Here is a 15,183-nt window from a genome sequence, read left to right on the forward strand (position 1 = left end):
CACACCTCTGGCCAGGGTCAACCACAGAAAGGCTCCTTTGTGGGTCTGTCTTTTATCCTTTGCACAATTTTTTCCCCCCATTTAAAAAAATAACAAATCATCTGTTTTTTTGGTAAGCAGCTGTTTCCAGATAAACAGAAAACATGAACAGTAACATCAAAACAGCTCTAACTGCACAGCTTCTAGGAGAAATAAACCAAACAAAACTGAATAATGGAGCACAGTGGTAAGCAAACGAAGACTGCGGGACGAGAGACTCTGGCAGGAGGCGCGGGTAGGAGCAGAGCAGAGCATCATTTGTTTTGCGAAACAAAAGGCACATGGCTCTAGACCACAAACCCCACAAGAGCGCAGCACCCGACACGCTGCCCCTTCCTTCTGGGACAGGAGAAGGAAGGGCGGCACCGCTGGTGGACGTCAGTGAGGTGACATCCGAGACGCTCCTGTGGGAGGTGGCGCCTGTCCTCCACAGTGACAGGAAGAACTAACCTCTACCTGCAAGAAGACAAAACGAGGGGGAACGGAAACCATGGAGTAAAACATGAGAGTTAACAAAACAAACCTTTGTGGAGTTCAAAATAACAAAGTGAAGCATGCAGAAAATAAAACAATTGAAACAAAACTCCTCAAACTGAAAGGCATGCAGAACAGACAGAACTAATTAACGGAGGAAAAAACAAGAACATGAAGGGAGTGAGAACAGCTCAGCCTCAGAACTGGCCTGCCCATGGCTCCCTTGAGGTATGCTGGCGGGGAAGCCACAGGTGTGACACTCAGTTACGTAAGTTAAGAGACACTCCACGGCCACACATGCCAGCTCCTCCTCCCGGCCGGCAGCACGGCGCCCACCCGCCACCATGACCCTCCTCACCCTTAACCCCAGAGGCCCTCCTCGCTCACCCAGACTTGAGATCATAAGCAGTGTGAAAGCAGAGGGAGGTTAAGAGTAACTGCCCTCTGACCTGGGAGGGAAGTATTAACATATCTGGCCTGGGGCCAGGCTCATGCAACCATCCAGGTCAGACACAGGTGGGTTCTAAGGTTAGCAATGTGCAAAATCTGCTGCCAGGATCTTCTCGGCCTGGCAGCCCAACCGCCGTTTAAAAAGGAGCTCCCCAAATCTGCAGGGTCTCTGCACAGATGTGCCAGGAAGTCCTGGAGTGACATGTGCAGGAAAGAGGGGTGTCCCCACACTAGGTCCCAGGGCCTCAGGGTCTGAACTGGGCATGGCAACAACTACGGCTGAAGGGCTGGGAGAAGGGTCCAGGGCACACGGGGTGCCTAGGGCTGAGGCCAAAGCTGGGGGAAAAGGAAAGCAGAAAAAACATCCACCAGAGGGTGTTGTGGAGAAGGGCAGGAGGACAGACTGTCCCGAAAGTCCACCGGACCAAGGAAACCAGTGTGCTGCGGTCTGCAGATGCAGAGATGTATCACAGCAACTCAGGGGCCTGGAGAGTCAGGGGTGCCCTCGGGACCGTGTCTTCGTCTACACAGACAAGGAACCTGGTGCTGGGGGAGGGGGTGCAGGACCCAGACTGGACTGTGGCGCCCTCAGCCTTGCATGACAAGACTTACGTTCTCAGCCCCACCATCCTGCTTTGCCCTTCCTGGAGCTCAAGCTCACCTATCTGTTACCTCTCCCCACCACACATCTGCTAAGGGGGCAGCGGAGTGCTGGACCCCAGAATGGAGCAGGGCCTGGAGCACTGCGGGACGCGCAGCTCATACCAGCCTGCCCTGCCCAGATGCCCTCCTGCCTGTGAGACACCCGCGGCTCCCTGAAACCACCTGGCGGCCGGCACTCTGGCACAGAGACCTCTGCGGGACACAATGGGTCTGGACTCTTGGCTCAGGAATGGGCAGCTGTGTTTCCCCCTCAAACCTCAGGCTCAGCAGAAAGTAAGATGTGGGGCTGCTAGGCAAGTGGACAGTCCCAGGCTGCCCCATGGGTGGGGCACAGACATGGCTGGGGGAGGGACCAGTCCTAGCTCTGCCACAGGCAGGTCCTAAGGAGGCACCTGGGAGGACCCTAAGGAGGCCTATTCCTCAGTGTCTTCTGTAAAATGAGACTAACGCTCTTCTTGTGAAGTTAGAAATGACTTGTGAACATGTGACATTGATTAATAAATATATGTTGGGCTCTTTGAAAGCTGAAGAGAAAGACAACCAGAATTATTTTATTAAAAAACAAAAGAGCCTTAGCTGTAGAGGGTTCATCAGACTCTCCCAATGTTGTATGAGCAGCAGCAGCACACTGTCCAGAGTGCCTGCTCCTGCAGCAGAGGGCCCTGGAGCCTGGCACTGGTTTTTGCACATTCCTAGCCTGCCTGGGTCCTGCACATGAAGCCCGTGGGTGCCCAGAGGGTGGCAGCCCCTCAGCCCTACCTGCAACACATAGCCCTCCCGGGCGCTCTGCTCCCGGCCCAGAGCCACCCTCAGCTGGTCCTGCAGCAGTCGGTTCTGTTCCAGAAGGTCTGAGGCCTCCTTCTGGCTCTGCTCCAACTGCGGGCAGAAAGACACACGTGTGAAGCAGGATGGCAGCAGTGGTCAGGGGCAGCGCAGCATGGCCCTCGTGGTGCTCCCGGTCCAGCGTGGTGGAGCTCGCCGGCAGGTGCACTTCTCCGGTCTACACTGCACCAACGGTTCAGCTCAGGCCGTGAGTCTGCATGGGCGCCACTAGCTTCCAGCTGCTGGGGGCTGCACCAGGCCAGGCCCTACAGGAACAAGGCCTCCATGCCTGTGTCTGAGGGAAGACCGCCCACTGGGTCCTTTGGGTGTCCTCAGCATGGCCAAACAGGCCTGTGCTGCTCCAGGCAGGCCTTGTGCCAGGCTCTACACCTCAGCTCCTACAGAACCCCCTTTGACCAGCTGGACACGATGGATTTTGTATAAAATCACGTTGGTGAAGATGTGGCTCCTAGCAGCTGTGAGTCCAGCTGTCGCCTGCTGCCCCCTTCTAGCTGCAGGGCCCTGGTCAGTGGGGAGCTGGGTGCACAGCAGGCTGTGCTGACTAGCATGGGGACCTTCGTATCAAATGCTGCTGTCTGAAACAGTCTCAGAGTCCAGTGTGTGTGGCCTGCTGACCTACAGTCCAGCTGTTTAGAGCAATCTCATTTTGGACTGTTAACTTACTCTGTTTTGCCTCTTTTATTGTATTAACAGGCATAGAAAAGTGTTGATGCTAGTGGTAAATATAAGCCTCATGAATCTAACAAGATGAGAGGTGAAGGCAGGCCAGGTGCCCAGCCTATGGTTTCATCAGCCTCCAAAGTAAAGAGCACATCTGAATCAGCAGGCAGGCCGGCCATGCACACCCCTCAGGGCTCACCCAGGGTGCCAGGCTGCTGTGCCCAGACAGGAGCCTACCAGTTCACTGTCCTCTCTGCCAGTGCACCCCAGAAACAGGGCAGGTAAAACAGACACCCCACCCCACCCCCACCTCTGGCCCCACTGGCTCTCAATGGCAGTACCCACCCCTCTGGTCTATGGAAAGGCCTGATGTGCACCTTCCCCGACCCAGCCCTCCCCCCAGTACTTATCTGGGACCTGTCTATGTGCCTGGTTTGCTGAGGGGCCTACAAGCCCTTGGGCCTAGGCCCACAGCTCCTATACTCTTGGGCCCAGAGGGGGCCAAGGAAAGAGGCTGCATGGAGTCAGCCAGCACGCCCACCCACCCTGGCTGCTACCTCCTTCTCCAGCAGCGAGGTCAGCTCGGGCGTGGAGAGTCGGTCGCTGCCATCCTCAGAGGACAGGTGCAGGGGGGCGATGGGCACCTGCTTCTCCTCCCGGAGAGGGGTGGTCTCCACCTGATGCCAGCGCTGCTCGATCTCCACATGCACATTCTGGGTCCTGAGCTCAGCAGCTGTGGGCGGCCCCAGGCCCCGGTCGACCTCCATGCGCAGGGCCGCATCCTCTGCACTGGGCCCCTCCACATCCGGTGTCCCAAAGCGCTTGCGCCGCTCCTCCCGCCGTCGCGCGCGCTCCCGCTCCAGCTCCCCGGGTTCTGCCTCGGCCCGAGAGCCACCAGCCCTCTCCTGGGCCAAGGCCTGCTGGATAGGGCGGAACTCGGCCCAGTCGAAGGTCTTGGAGCGGCCCTCGCGCCTGCGCTCACGCGCCCGGCTCCTCTTCTGCTCAGGGTCAGGCTCCCCAAGCTCCCCGTCCTGCTTCTCCAGCGGCCTTGCCTCCGAGGGGGAGCCGCTCCGGGCCTTCACCTGCGGCAGCGAGCTGCAGGGGCCAGAGACAGTGGTCAGGTGGGGCCCCCACCACCAGGCCGGGCCCCTGCTGTCATTATGTGCTTTTCCTGCTCAGCTGCGGTCCCTGGAGGGAACCCCAAGGGGCTCTGAGCCGTGCCAGCAGAGAAGGAGCCACACACGACAGCCCAGAGGTTTCCTGCTGGATGATGCTAGGGTCTGAGAGCCCTGTCAGATTTGCTGGGCACAGCCACCATCCAAACGAGGCCATATGGGAGGGAAGCGTGTGCTGGGCTGACGGTGACAGAGTGAACGGGAGCAGCTACTTTCCTCAAGGCTTGTGGGTTTTCAATAAGCAGGTAAGGAACACAGTCAGTGTGACAACCCTGGGACCACCTGTGGGCCAGTGAGCTGGCCGGCCCAGGTGGTTCCCATGAACCAGCACCACACAGGGGCTCACTGGTCAGGACTTGAGAAGACTGGGTGGCCCACCTGGGCCGGACGCTGGAGGACACCCCTGCCGGCACGGCAGCCGGGTGCAACCCCTCCCCCACAACCCTAAGATGTGGCTGTCTGAAGATAAGACCCCGAGACCCCCCCACCCTGAGCAGAGTGGCCTCTGGTCCCACCTAAGCCCGCAGCACAGGGTGGGAAGCCCCTGAGTGGCAAGAGCTAGGGCTGGGGGGCTCCAGGGAACACAGACAAGGAACCTCCAGAAGAAGCACCCTCTGTCCTGGGGGCTTCCAGGTCAGGACCACATGCCTGGACACATTTCTCCAGGATGGACCTTTCAACAACACCCAACTGCAAGCTGGCCCACAGCCCCAACCGTGTGATGGTCAAGATGACATAGCACCTCTCTGCCACTCTCTCTGGAGATGAAGCCCCTGCGACCCCACCAGATCGGGGCTGCAGCACTTGGATTGAGCTACAACTTCTGGCATCTACACCTTCCTGGGACATGGCCTAGCTGCACTAGCTGCACTTTCCTCAAAGTGTAAAAGCCCCCACACAGAGCACACAGTGAGGCAAGCACCTTGGCTCAGACCACTGACACTGGAGTCTCTTCCTGTCAGGAGAATGCTGTGGCCCTGACGTGGAGGGGAGGAGCTGTCCTGAGCCACGTGGGCCTGAGCACGTCCTCCACACTGCTTCTGAGGCCAAAGCCCCACACCTGCTCTGTGACACCCGAGGCTGACATCCCCCAACCTGGAGCTGGACCGGCCGCGCGGGGTCCTTCAAAGAGCCCAGAGAGGGCCTTGGCCTCTGCTCCTGGTCCTACAGACTCAGGAACAACCAAATACTCTGTTCATCTAAAGAAAAAAGGAACAGAGTCAGCACAGGACAGAAGTAGAAAGGAGAGTCCCTTTAGGATCCCTTCCTGACTGTTCAAAAATGTAGGTGACCAGGTGGGAAGCAGGACTTGGCAAAGGTGTGAAGCCACCCCCAGGAAGAGATGTGAGTGCTCTGTGGGCATGAGGGCCACCCTCCAGGCATGGCCTCCAACCCAAGAGGCACTTGAGAAGCACTGGGACTACAGGAGGGAAAAGTGTAAGGGAGAAACTCTCAGGACCAGTGAAGGCTCTGAGGCCAGGAAGTGAGGGCAGCAAGAGTTCTGGCTGTCACAGAACCAGCCGCATGCAGAGATCCTGTCCTGTCTGCTTTTTGTGAAATGAAAACAGCAGGTTTCTAACCATCAGGGCAGGAGGAAAGTTTGGGGCAAATGATGACCTTCCCAGAGCATGGCTATCAACACGGGAATATCCCCAGCTTCGGCCCCCGCACCAAGAGCTCCAAAGGGACATTTGTCCTGGTTGCACAGACATCCTGCAGATGCAGGAGTGAGGCAGAAAGACCAAAAAAAGGCAATGCTGAGGTGGCCTGTGGACACAGCATCTGGTGCTGCCTTTGACCAACCAGGGCTCAGCGGCCGCAGATGCCCTGCACCCAGGCCCCAGGGAGTTCATGCACTGGGCAGGGCTGGCAGGGGGTGGTGCAGTGCAAGTAACAGACAGAGGAACAGGGTGGCTGCACTGAGTCTCCTGGGCACCTGACTGGCTCACCTCGTCACGTCCGGGGCAGAGGTTGGGTGGACGTGCTTCATGATGGTCTGGATCCAGTTCCTCCGGATTCCGGACGTCATGGCAGAGAGGGTGAAGGCGCCCTCCTTCGTCTGCGTGGAAGATGAGGCGTTAGCCATGAGTGTCCCTCACTGACCCCAAAGGGCTTGCAGGAAGGACTCACCCCCAGGATGCCCCTCCCAGAGGAGCTGCTCTTGATGGGAGAGGCTGAGGGAGGGGGGTCTCAGCACGAGGCCCAGAGAGCGGGAACTTGGCACCACCGCCAGCATCGTCCGCAGAGGTGGCTAGGGGTCTGGCTCACTGAGCATGCCTCTCCCTCCTGCAGGACAGGGGCACAGGGAATCATCGGAGTCCCCAAGTCACAGCTGGAGTGCCCTGCCAGATGCCCTGGAGCCCAATGGACTGGGGAATGGATTTCTCCTTCTAACGAATTCACTGGCCTTCAAGTCTGAACTCGGTCTCCTCTGAGTTTGGTTAACCTTTGTCACTGCCATGTGCTGAATCTAAGCCCAAAGGTCAGGAGAGGAGTCCCAGCCCGGGAGCCCAGGGTGGCAGCTGGCAGGCTGCTGGGTGCCCGTTGCACACCTCAGGCTCTCAGGAGGGAAGAATTAGCTTTTCCCAAACCTCATGGTTTAGTCAGTAAAGACTCCGCCTGCAATTCAGGAAACCTAGTGACTAAACACAGCACAGTACAGAAAGACAGGTCTGGCCTTTGCCCTTCACCACTGTGGTGCAGAGTGGGGGCTAGCCAGGCCAGAAGGACCAGGCGTGTGGAAAGGAGATGCTCTGGCTGTGTAATGTCAGCGGGCCTCTGGGGGAAGGGCTGGAGCTTGCCTGACCACATGGATAATGATCCAGTTGATGGGTTATGAAGCTGCTATGAACACTCTGGACACACTTGGGCCTGGTGCCAGGCCTAAGCCCGAGCAAGCTCCCCAGGCTGGAAGCTCTGTGTGTTATCAAATGTCAGCGCCAATAGGGAGACTTTCCCCAAGGATGTGACAGCTTCCTGTTCAGTGCAGTTCTCCACGAGGTGCTTCCTCGGGCTGATCCCAGTCTGTACCCTTTGCTAGTGTGTGTCCGCAGTTTTAAGGAGAGTGTTCCCTGTGCTCTGAGTCCTCCCGGCTAGTTATCGGACATGTGGGGGTTCCGGGGCACCCTCAGACTTGCAGTGGGCATCAGCCAGCTGTCATAGCCAGGGGTCTGTGCCCTCACCTCATCTGGCTACCCCTGAATAGTCCTTGAACCACCATCTTTGATGAAGTGGCCAGTGAAAACTCTTCCATCTGCCTAGTCAAATAATTTTTTTGAGAATGGGACAGCATCTTGCACACTGAAGTCCTTCCCAAGATTGTGGGGCAGAAAGACTCCAGTGAGTGGCTACATCAATGAGCAAAGAGTAAGTGCATGAGAAGTTAGTGCCTTGAAAGCTGAAGAAGCAACACCTTCACTCTTACTCCCCATACCCCACCTCTTTCCAGCTGTCCCTGTTCTACTGAAAGAAAGACCCTATTACTACAAAGGCTCTGGACAGCCTCGAGGGGGAGATGCTGACGTCTGCTTTCTGCTGAGATCACAGAGTGGGGATGGGGTGAGGAGCTACAGGACAGAAAAAAGGAGAGGATGAGGTGCCCACCCATCAGGCCCACGGCCCTCCCCTCACACCCCGCCTGCTGCCCAGCCCCACCCTACTCACATGGATCTGGAAGCCATAGTTTCTCTGCACTGGGTACTCTGTGACATCACAGCACGTAGACAAGTCGATTTCCCCATCCAAGTCGGCTGCCTGCAGAGAAGGTGAGAGATTTAGAACGTAAAGGTCAGTGTCCCGTGAGCTTTTTGGCTACTGGACAGGTGTTCTCGCAGGTGCTACCGACCACACACCACCTAGAAGCATCCATGCCACCCCCACCCCCATCCTGCCAGGGACATCCAGGCCAGGGTTCTCAGACCTCCTTTACACTCTTAAAAACTGAGGGCCCCAAAGAGCTTTTGTTCATGGGTGTTTTATCTATTGATGTTTGACATATTAGAAACTGAAAAAAAAATGAAAAATAAAAATTTTTACTCATTTAAGAGCACAAACCCATTTCATAAATAAAAAATATTATTTTAAAAAACCAGCAGGACTTCCCTGGCAGTCCAGTGGTTAAAACTTTGCCTTCCAATGCAGGGGGTGTTTGTTCAATCCTTGGTTGCAGAGCTAAGATCCTACATGCCTTCTGGTCAAAACCAAAACATGAAACAGAAGTAACATTGTAACAAATCCAGTAAAGACTTTAAAAATGGTCCACATCAAAAACACTTTGGAAAAAACAGCATAAGATTTTTGCATCTGCCTTTAATGCCTAACTTCCGAGGATACCTGGATTCTCACATGGGTCTCTGAATTCAGTCTGCTGGTAGCTTTTGGCTGAAGTATATGAGGAGGGCCTGGCCTCACACACACTCAGGCTGAAAAAGCGAGGTGAATTTTAAGTCTTTTCAGACAGCTGTGGCTGTTCTTCTTTGACAAGTGGTAGTTTCTTAAAGGTGAACTGCATAGTGGAATCTTTCTGTCCTTGCTATTATGTTAAAACCCACGGTTCTGCCCTGCTCCGTGAATGGACCTCTGACCCACGCGTGACCTGGTGACACCATGTCCCGTCTCCTGGGAGAGTCCCTAGACACTGATGTTTCCTTGTTCCAGAGCAAACGCTGTGTGTGTTGTCATCACTACCTATTTCATCAGGAAAGTCTAGGCTCAGGGATGCTGTCAGGTGAGCGATGATGAATACAAGTTTCTCAAAGTTCCAGTTTTTCTTAAAAGTTCAAATTGAATCATTGATAACAGTTCTGTCAGTTGTTTTCCTTGAAGGAAGAGACTCGGTTCATTTAATCGAGTGAGCATCTGTGTGTTGGTGTTTAAGCAGAGATGATGGGCTGTGAGGAGGGGGGATGGCAGAGGGCAGTGTGGTCGCAGCGGGTGCTCCCCATGAGGTGGCGTCACGCCTGGACAACCAGCACAAGAGACTTTGCCAGCTTCCAGCGGGTGTTGAAGGCTGAGACTAATAAATCAGCACCTCTCCTGTCCTGTCAAGGCCCTTTCTGTAAGGCTGTAAACGTGTGGCAGTGAAGGACACACTGGCTATCTGCTCCTGCAGCCTGGTTGGCTAAGGCATAAGGTCAGCACACGGGACGAGGTCAATGGCACTGTAGTCTTACAGCACTATTTTTGTTATAAAACCCTGGACGGGTCTCCAGGGGTCCATAAAGTACACTGTGAGAACAACCCAGCACTTGCGTGTGCTCCTGTGACCCCGGCACCCATGCTACTCCCCATCTGCCTGCCCACCAGCCTCTGTTGCCTGTGCTTACAGAGGCACAAGAACCACTAACATCATTCATATTCCTCCAGAGGAGAATCCTGGAGTGGGAAGCAAGGGAAAAGGTGCAGGAACAGAATGCCAAACTCAGAAGAGGAGGTTTTTTTGTAGGTGAAGAAAAAGCCCTTCTGTTTGGTGTTCAACCATGGAACCAGGGCTCACAACCAGGCTGCCAAGTTCACCTGCCACATCCATCTTTGTCCAGAAAACAAGGGATAAGATATATTAGTTTGGTTCTTTGCAAGACAGTTTACCACAATATTTCTGTGTTCAGTTCAGTCGCTCAGTCGTGTTTCTTTGCAACCCGATGAACCGCAGCACGCCAGGCCTCCCTGTCCATCACCAACTCTCAGAGTCCACCCAAACCAACGTCCATCAAGTCGGTGATGCCATCCAACCATCTCATCCTCTGTTGTCCCCTCTTCCTCTTGCCCTCAATCTTCCCCAGCATCAGGGTCTTTTCAGATGAGTCAGCTCTTTGCATCAGGTGGCCAAAGTATTGGACCTTCAGCTTCAACACCAGTCCTTCCAATCAACACCCAGGACTGATCTCCTTTAGGATGGACTGGTTGGATCTCCTTGCAGTCCAAGGGATTCTCAAGAGTCTTCTCCAACACCACAGTTCAAAAGCATCAATTCTTTTGTGCTCAGCTTTCTTTATAGTCCAACTCTCACATCCATGCATGACCACTGGAAAAACCAAAGCCTTGACTAGACGGATCTTTGTTGACAAAGTATGGTCTCTGCTTTTTTATATGCTGTCTAGGTTGGTCATAACTTTCCTTCCAAGGAGTAAGCGTCTTTTAATTTCATGGCTGCAGTCACCATCTGCAGTGATTTTGGAGCCCAGAAAAATAAAGTCAGCCACTGTTTCTCCATCTATTTGCCATGAAGTGATGGGACCGGATGCCATGATCTTAGTTTTCTGAATGTTGAGCTTTAAGCCAACTTTTTCACTCTCCTTTTTCACTTTCATCATAGAAAGAACAAAACTGTTCGTCCTGAGTTTTAAAATGAGACATCTCTTAGTGTTTTTCAAAGAACACAGACAAGAAAAGCTGCCGAAGCCTCCCCATCCCAGGTGCTGAAGCAGGGCCTGGAGAGCCTACTTCCAGCAGAAGCCAGTCCCGGAACATCAGACTCTGGCCCAGGGCTGGACTGGGCCGCCCATCAGCACACAGCGTGGACCCGAGACACTCACCTCCTCAGCCACAGAGTCCCTGTAGAACCTCAGGCTTTGATCAGCAAGGACAAACCAGTGCTTCTTCCACTAAAAAAGAAGGGGTAAAGTCAAGACTGAACTCCACACTCCTGCTCCGAGGTGCTCCACAGCCAGGGTCCTGGGGGAACAGAGACAGTGGGCGGCCCCTCTGGCTGGGACACACATACAGGACTCTGCTCAGGCCACAGGCAGCCACATGCACATGCCTTCTCCCCGGTGACAAGGTGGTGTGGGCACTCCACCCGCAGGGGTGCCAGGCAGAGGGAAGCCAGGCCCCCCAAGCTCAAGGAGGCAGCCTGTGAGTTGTGGCCACCTGCTGTCTAGCCAGAGGGGCGCCCACCTGCTGCCAGCAGGGGTGACCCAATCACAACCAGCCAGACTTCCCAGTCTTCACTGTGAGGAATGACAGGGGCGCTGAGTCTGCAGGCAGAGCCAAGGGGGTGGATACAGAGGGGAGAGAGAGAGAGGAGGAGGACAGGGGGGCGGTCCGGGGGTCTCGCAGAGGGACCCAAGGCTACTCCTGCCTGCCGGGAGGCCTGGTCTCCACCCCAGCAGCCACTAGTGGCTCACTCTTTCTGCTCAAGCCTGCCAGCTCCTCCCAGGCCTGTGGCTGCATCTCGGCTGCTGCCCACCACCTCACAATCAGGGAGCCTGTTCTTGGGGAACCTGGGCTCTCAGGAAACCTCTGGAGAATGTGGCCAGGCGGGAAGCTCATGTTGAAGGGCATCCCCAGGCCTGAGGCTGATGCTCACCAGGAGCGGGAGAGCAGTCCACATGCTGGCAGCAGGCAGGCTGTCCACCACACCCCCATTTCTGAGGAGACGGGGTCGTGGTCACAGTCCTGGAGGTGGTGGACAAGGGCCAGTGCTCACACACCCACGGGGACAAGGCCAGCTGGACCTTGCACCTGCTCCCTGGCGCCTGGGGCCACGGCAGTTCCAGCCACTCACCTGGCCATCCTCATACTGCTTGGTCAGCCAGCCTTTTTTGAAATTCAGCAGGTCGGGCTAAGAAAGAGGAATAAAGAACAGCTCAGAGAAAAGCAGCCTGGTGTCTGGTTCTGTGCAGAGCAGACTGACGAGGCAGGCATTTCTCTCCCCATGAGGGGCCCCAGAAAAGGGGCTTTTCCACGTGCCGGATGAGCACATGTGGCTCCTTGCCCTGGCAGGGGCTGCCCAAGCCACTCTCGGGGTGTGCATCTCCAAGGAGGGCAAGGTTGCGCACAGGGCGCAGGTGCGGCCCCCTCGGCCCGTGAGCAGCACAGCAGGGCCTCCAGGAAGCAGAGAACAGTCCAGACAGAGCCACCCGGCATCTCGCGTGGAGGGAAGATGAGCAGTGATGGCTGAGACTGAGAGTCTCATAAAAGCCACGGGAAGACTGATGGCACCTGGTGTGAGCACGACGCAGCAGTGAGCTGCCAGGACCCTCCAGCCACTGGCCTGCCAGGATGACCCTGAGCCCCCGCTTCCCTACAAGCAGCAGAGCCAGGACAGCAGGTGCTGACAGCACCTGAGAGCACCCGGAGGGCCCTCGCAGCCCTGGGCCTGGCTGGTGTCTCATGTGTGGGCATGGGCAAGGCCAGGTGAACAGAGATGCAGCACTGTAATGTCCAAGGACCCAAGGAGAGTTAAGAGAACATGTGCCCCAGGGTGGGACACCCATCAGCCATGGGTGCCCTGGAGCCTCTGCTGCAAAGTCTAGACTCCAGGTGAGAGAGCGTGTGCTCTGGCCCAGCTCGGGAGCCGCTGGGGGCCCCACGCCTGGAGGGGTGGGACCAGCCCTGGTTCCTCAGGAGGCCAAAGACAAAGGCAAAAGGAACCCATGTGAGCTGCTGTCTTCACTCCTGGGGCTCTGACTTGCCTTTCAGGGCTCCCAAGGGGGTGGTGGTCCTATTAGACCTGCCTGACCACTCCCTACCTCCACCCAATGGCCACAGCTCCCATGCCCTGGAGCGAAGGCCAGGCTCCCTCCATGGTGACCCCATGAACAAGAGACATGCCCAGCGGGAAGGGGGCTCCTGCCTCCAAGACGTCACAGAGACAAACACTCAAAACGAGAAGAACAGAGATTCGTGCTGTGGCCCCAACCCCCAGAACCAAAATTCTGCGGTCCTGGCGGCCTCCTCAGTCGGAGATCTCAGAGCTCAGGATGCCCACATAGCCCAGAGAAGGGGCAGAAACACAGCATCTGCTTCTCACACAGACACGATGGCCCGTGCACAGCGGGCAGCCAGCACGGACACCAGCAGACAGAGCCCTGTGACAAGCAGCAGGGGCGACGTCTCCAGGCCTCAGAGCACAGGCGCCCGGGCTCACCGTCAGGGAGGACTCCGTGGACCTCCTGTCCAGTGACTTGGCTCTTCGGTGTGGAGACAGGGGGGAGGCCGAGGCGTCTGGGAGAGGAGCTTCGCTGGGGAGGTCCTGTGGCAGAGAGCAGTCCCGTCAGCACCAGCCAGTCCCTCGTCCGCTAGAGCCGCAGGAGGGCGGGCTTCAGGGACGTGTTACGGGCAAGGAGCAGGGCTCTGCTGTCTGGTGCCTTGGCACCTCTGCCCCCGCGGACAGGACCTACGTGGAGATAGGACCCACGCCCAGACTCCTGGTCCTGAGCCTCCCACTCACTGCCTGCTGGGGCTTGAGCCGCTCTGGTGGACAGGGCAGCCTTTTCTTGCAGATGTACCAGCCACTCAGCTCTCCTGGTCCCCACTCTCCCTGGGCCTCAGAGGTTCACAGAAGGAAGAAGCTGGGCTCTGTGCAACAAGTAGGAGAGCCCAGAGAGAACGGGAGGAAGACAAGAGGGTGGACTTAGCGGGACCCCAAGAAGTAGGGGCTCTGGAGAGGAGTTTCAGAAGCGGAATCCACCTTGGAGATTCAGCAGAGAGAAACGAGGGCTGTGGCCATGGCCAGAAAAGACAAGAAGGAAGGAGACCAGACGGCCTCAGAGAGGAAGAGAGTGGCTCTAGTTAGGACCTGGGACCCAAGGCGCATGAGAGCAGCTCTGAGCAGAGATGGATGGAATTCTGAGAGGAAAATGCAGAAGACGGGCCTCACCCTCAAGAAGTTCACTCAGGGAAGAAGGTGAGAGACGCAAGAAACGACCAGGAAACGAGCAGGAAGCTGGGCAGAAGTGCACCCACATGTGAGTGGGCTGTATGGGGGGCTATATGCTGCGGTCCCCATCGTCTGCTCTGCCCCATTATTGCCCAGAGCCTGGCCGCTCACCCGCTTCCTAGGAAACGCCCTCTTCTCGCTGCGGCCTTGTCGAGTGTCACTTGAGGCTGAGGGCCCGGTGGACAAGTTGGTCTCCATGTGCTCTGCCTTCTCTGTGTCCAGGGCCTCAAACTTCTCTATTACCTGGGACCTCCTGCAAGAGAGGGCACGAGGCCACTGAGGGGGGAGACAGGGTCCCCGGAGCCTGAGGGGACATGGTCCGGAGTCTGAGGGGCTCCTGCAGCCAGAACCCCACGCCGGCTCACCCCAGTTCCTGGGCCACCCTCGTGTGGGGTGCTGGCCACACACACCCCTCGTTCGGCCAGCTCACCTAATGCCCTCACTTCCTCTCCCACCTCCACACGGGGCAGCTCTTGGACACGGCCCTGCCCTCTGCCTCCCAGCCCCACACCGCAGACGCCGCACGGGCTGCCATACTGACACACTTGGCCCTCACACGCCAGCGCCCCCTCTGGAGCCACAGACTGGTGGAAGGCAGCCAGCACCTTGGGCGCCCTGGCCTCACCACGTGCCTCAGCAGATCGGATGCAGCCCCCACCCCAGGGCGTCCAAAATTTAGCAAGAAAAAGACCCACGAATTAACATTGTTTCTGCCAACAGTAAAAAGAATCAAAACCCAAATTAAAAACAAAGCAAGTTGATTTCGTGTGAAAGGGCGGGCGGCATCATCAGGCCATCTACGGCTGGAGACGGAGCTGAGATGGGAGCGAAGCAGGCGGAGGAGGGGCGAGTAACGTCACAGCGACACAGCAGGAGGAGTGGAGAGGGGCAAGACCTGGAAGAAAACAAGGCTGGAGAATGAATAAACAGAAAGAACTGCTGGTAAAAATCAAATATGGTAAATCAAAATCATCCCAAGAATTAAAGCAAAAACCCAAGGCGATCACTGAGGAGGGAGACTGTCCTGTCCCCACGTCATGAACATCCGCCTGGTGGATGCACCCTTGTGAGCTGCCCACATGTCCCCAGGCCAGAGGCCTGTTTCCCCTGAGACATCTCACAGGGAGGTGGCTGCCCTTGCATTGGACTAGCAGCAGAGTCGAGGGCAGCAAGTGACGGGCCGCTGGGCCCAGTAGCCTGAAGCCTAACTTCATGAGG

The 15,183-nt window shown here is 56.5% G+C and overlaps 1 protein-coding gene across 3 annotated transcripts in view; it reads right to left on the reverse strand.

The window, feature by feature from the left end:
• The window catches only part of MPRIP (myosin phosphatase Rho interacting protein), a 90,220-nt gene that overhangs the window by 14,632 nt on the left and 60,405 nt on the right, over positions 1–15,183 (reverse strand). For all 3 annotated transcript variants that reach the window (XM_061143680.1, XM_061143678.1, XM_061143679.1), the window contains exons 8-15: positions 14,077–14,218; positions 13,174–13,278; positions 11,809–11,865; positions 10,838–10,906; positions 7,968–8,057; positions 6,254–6,363; positions 3,687–4,224; positions 2,386–2,502 (exon numbers count right to left, since the gene is read on the reverse strand). In XM_061143680.1, coding sequence (XP_060999663.1) covers positions 2,386–2,502; positions 3,687–4,224; positions 6,254–6,363; positions 7,968–8,057; positions 10,838–10,906; positions 11,809–11,865; positions 13,174–13,278; positions 14,077–14,218 — 1,228 coding nt within the window. The remainder of the gene's footprint in view (positions 1–2,385; positions 2,503–3,686; positions 4,225–6,253; positions 6,364–7,967; positions 8,058–10,837; positions 10,907–11,808; positions 11,866–13,173; positions 13,279–14,076; positions 14,219–15,183) is intronic.

This window comes from Dama dama, chromosome 5 (assembly GCF_033118175.1).
Source record: "Dama dama isolate Ldn47 chromosome 5, ASM3311817v1, whole genome shotgun sequence".
Lineage (NCBI taxonomy): Eukaryota > Metazoa > Chordata > Mammalia > Artiodactyla > Cervidae > Dama > Dama dama.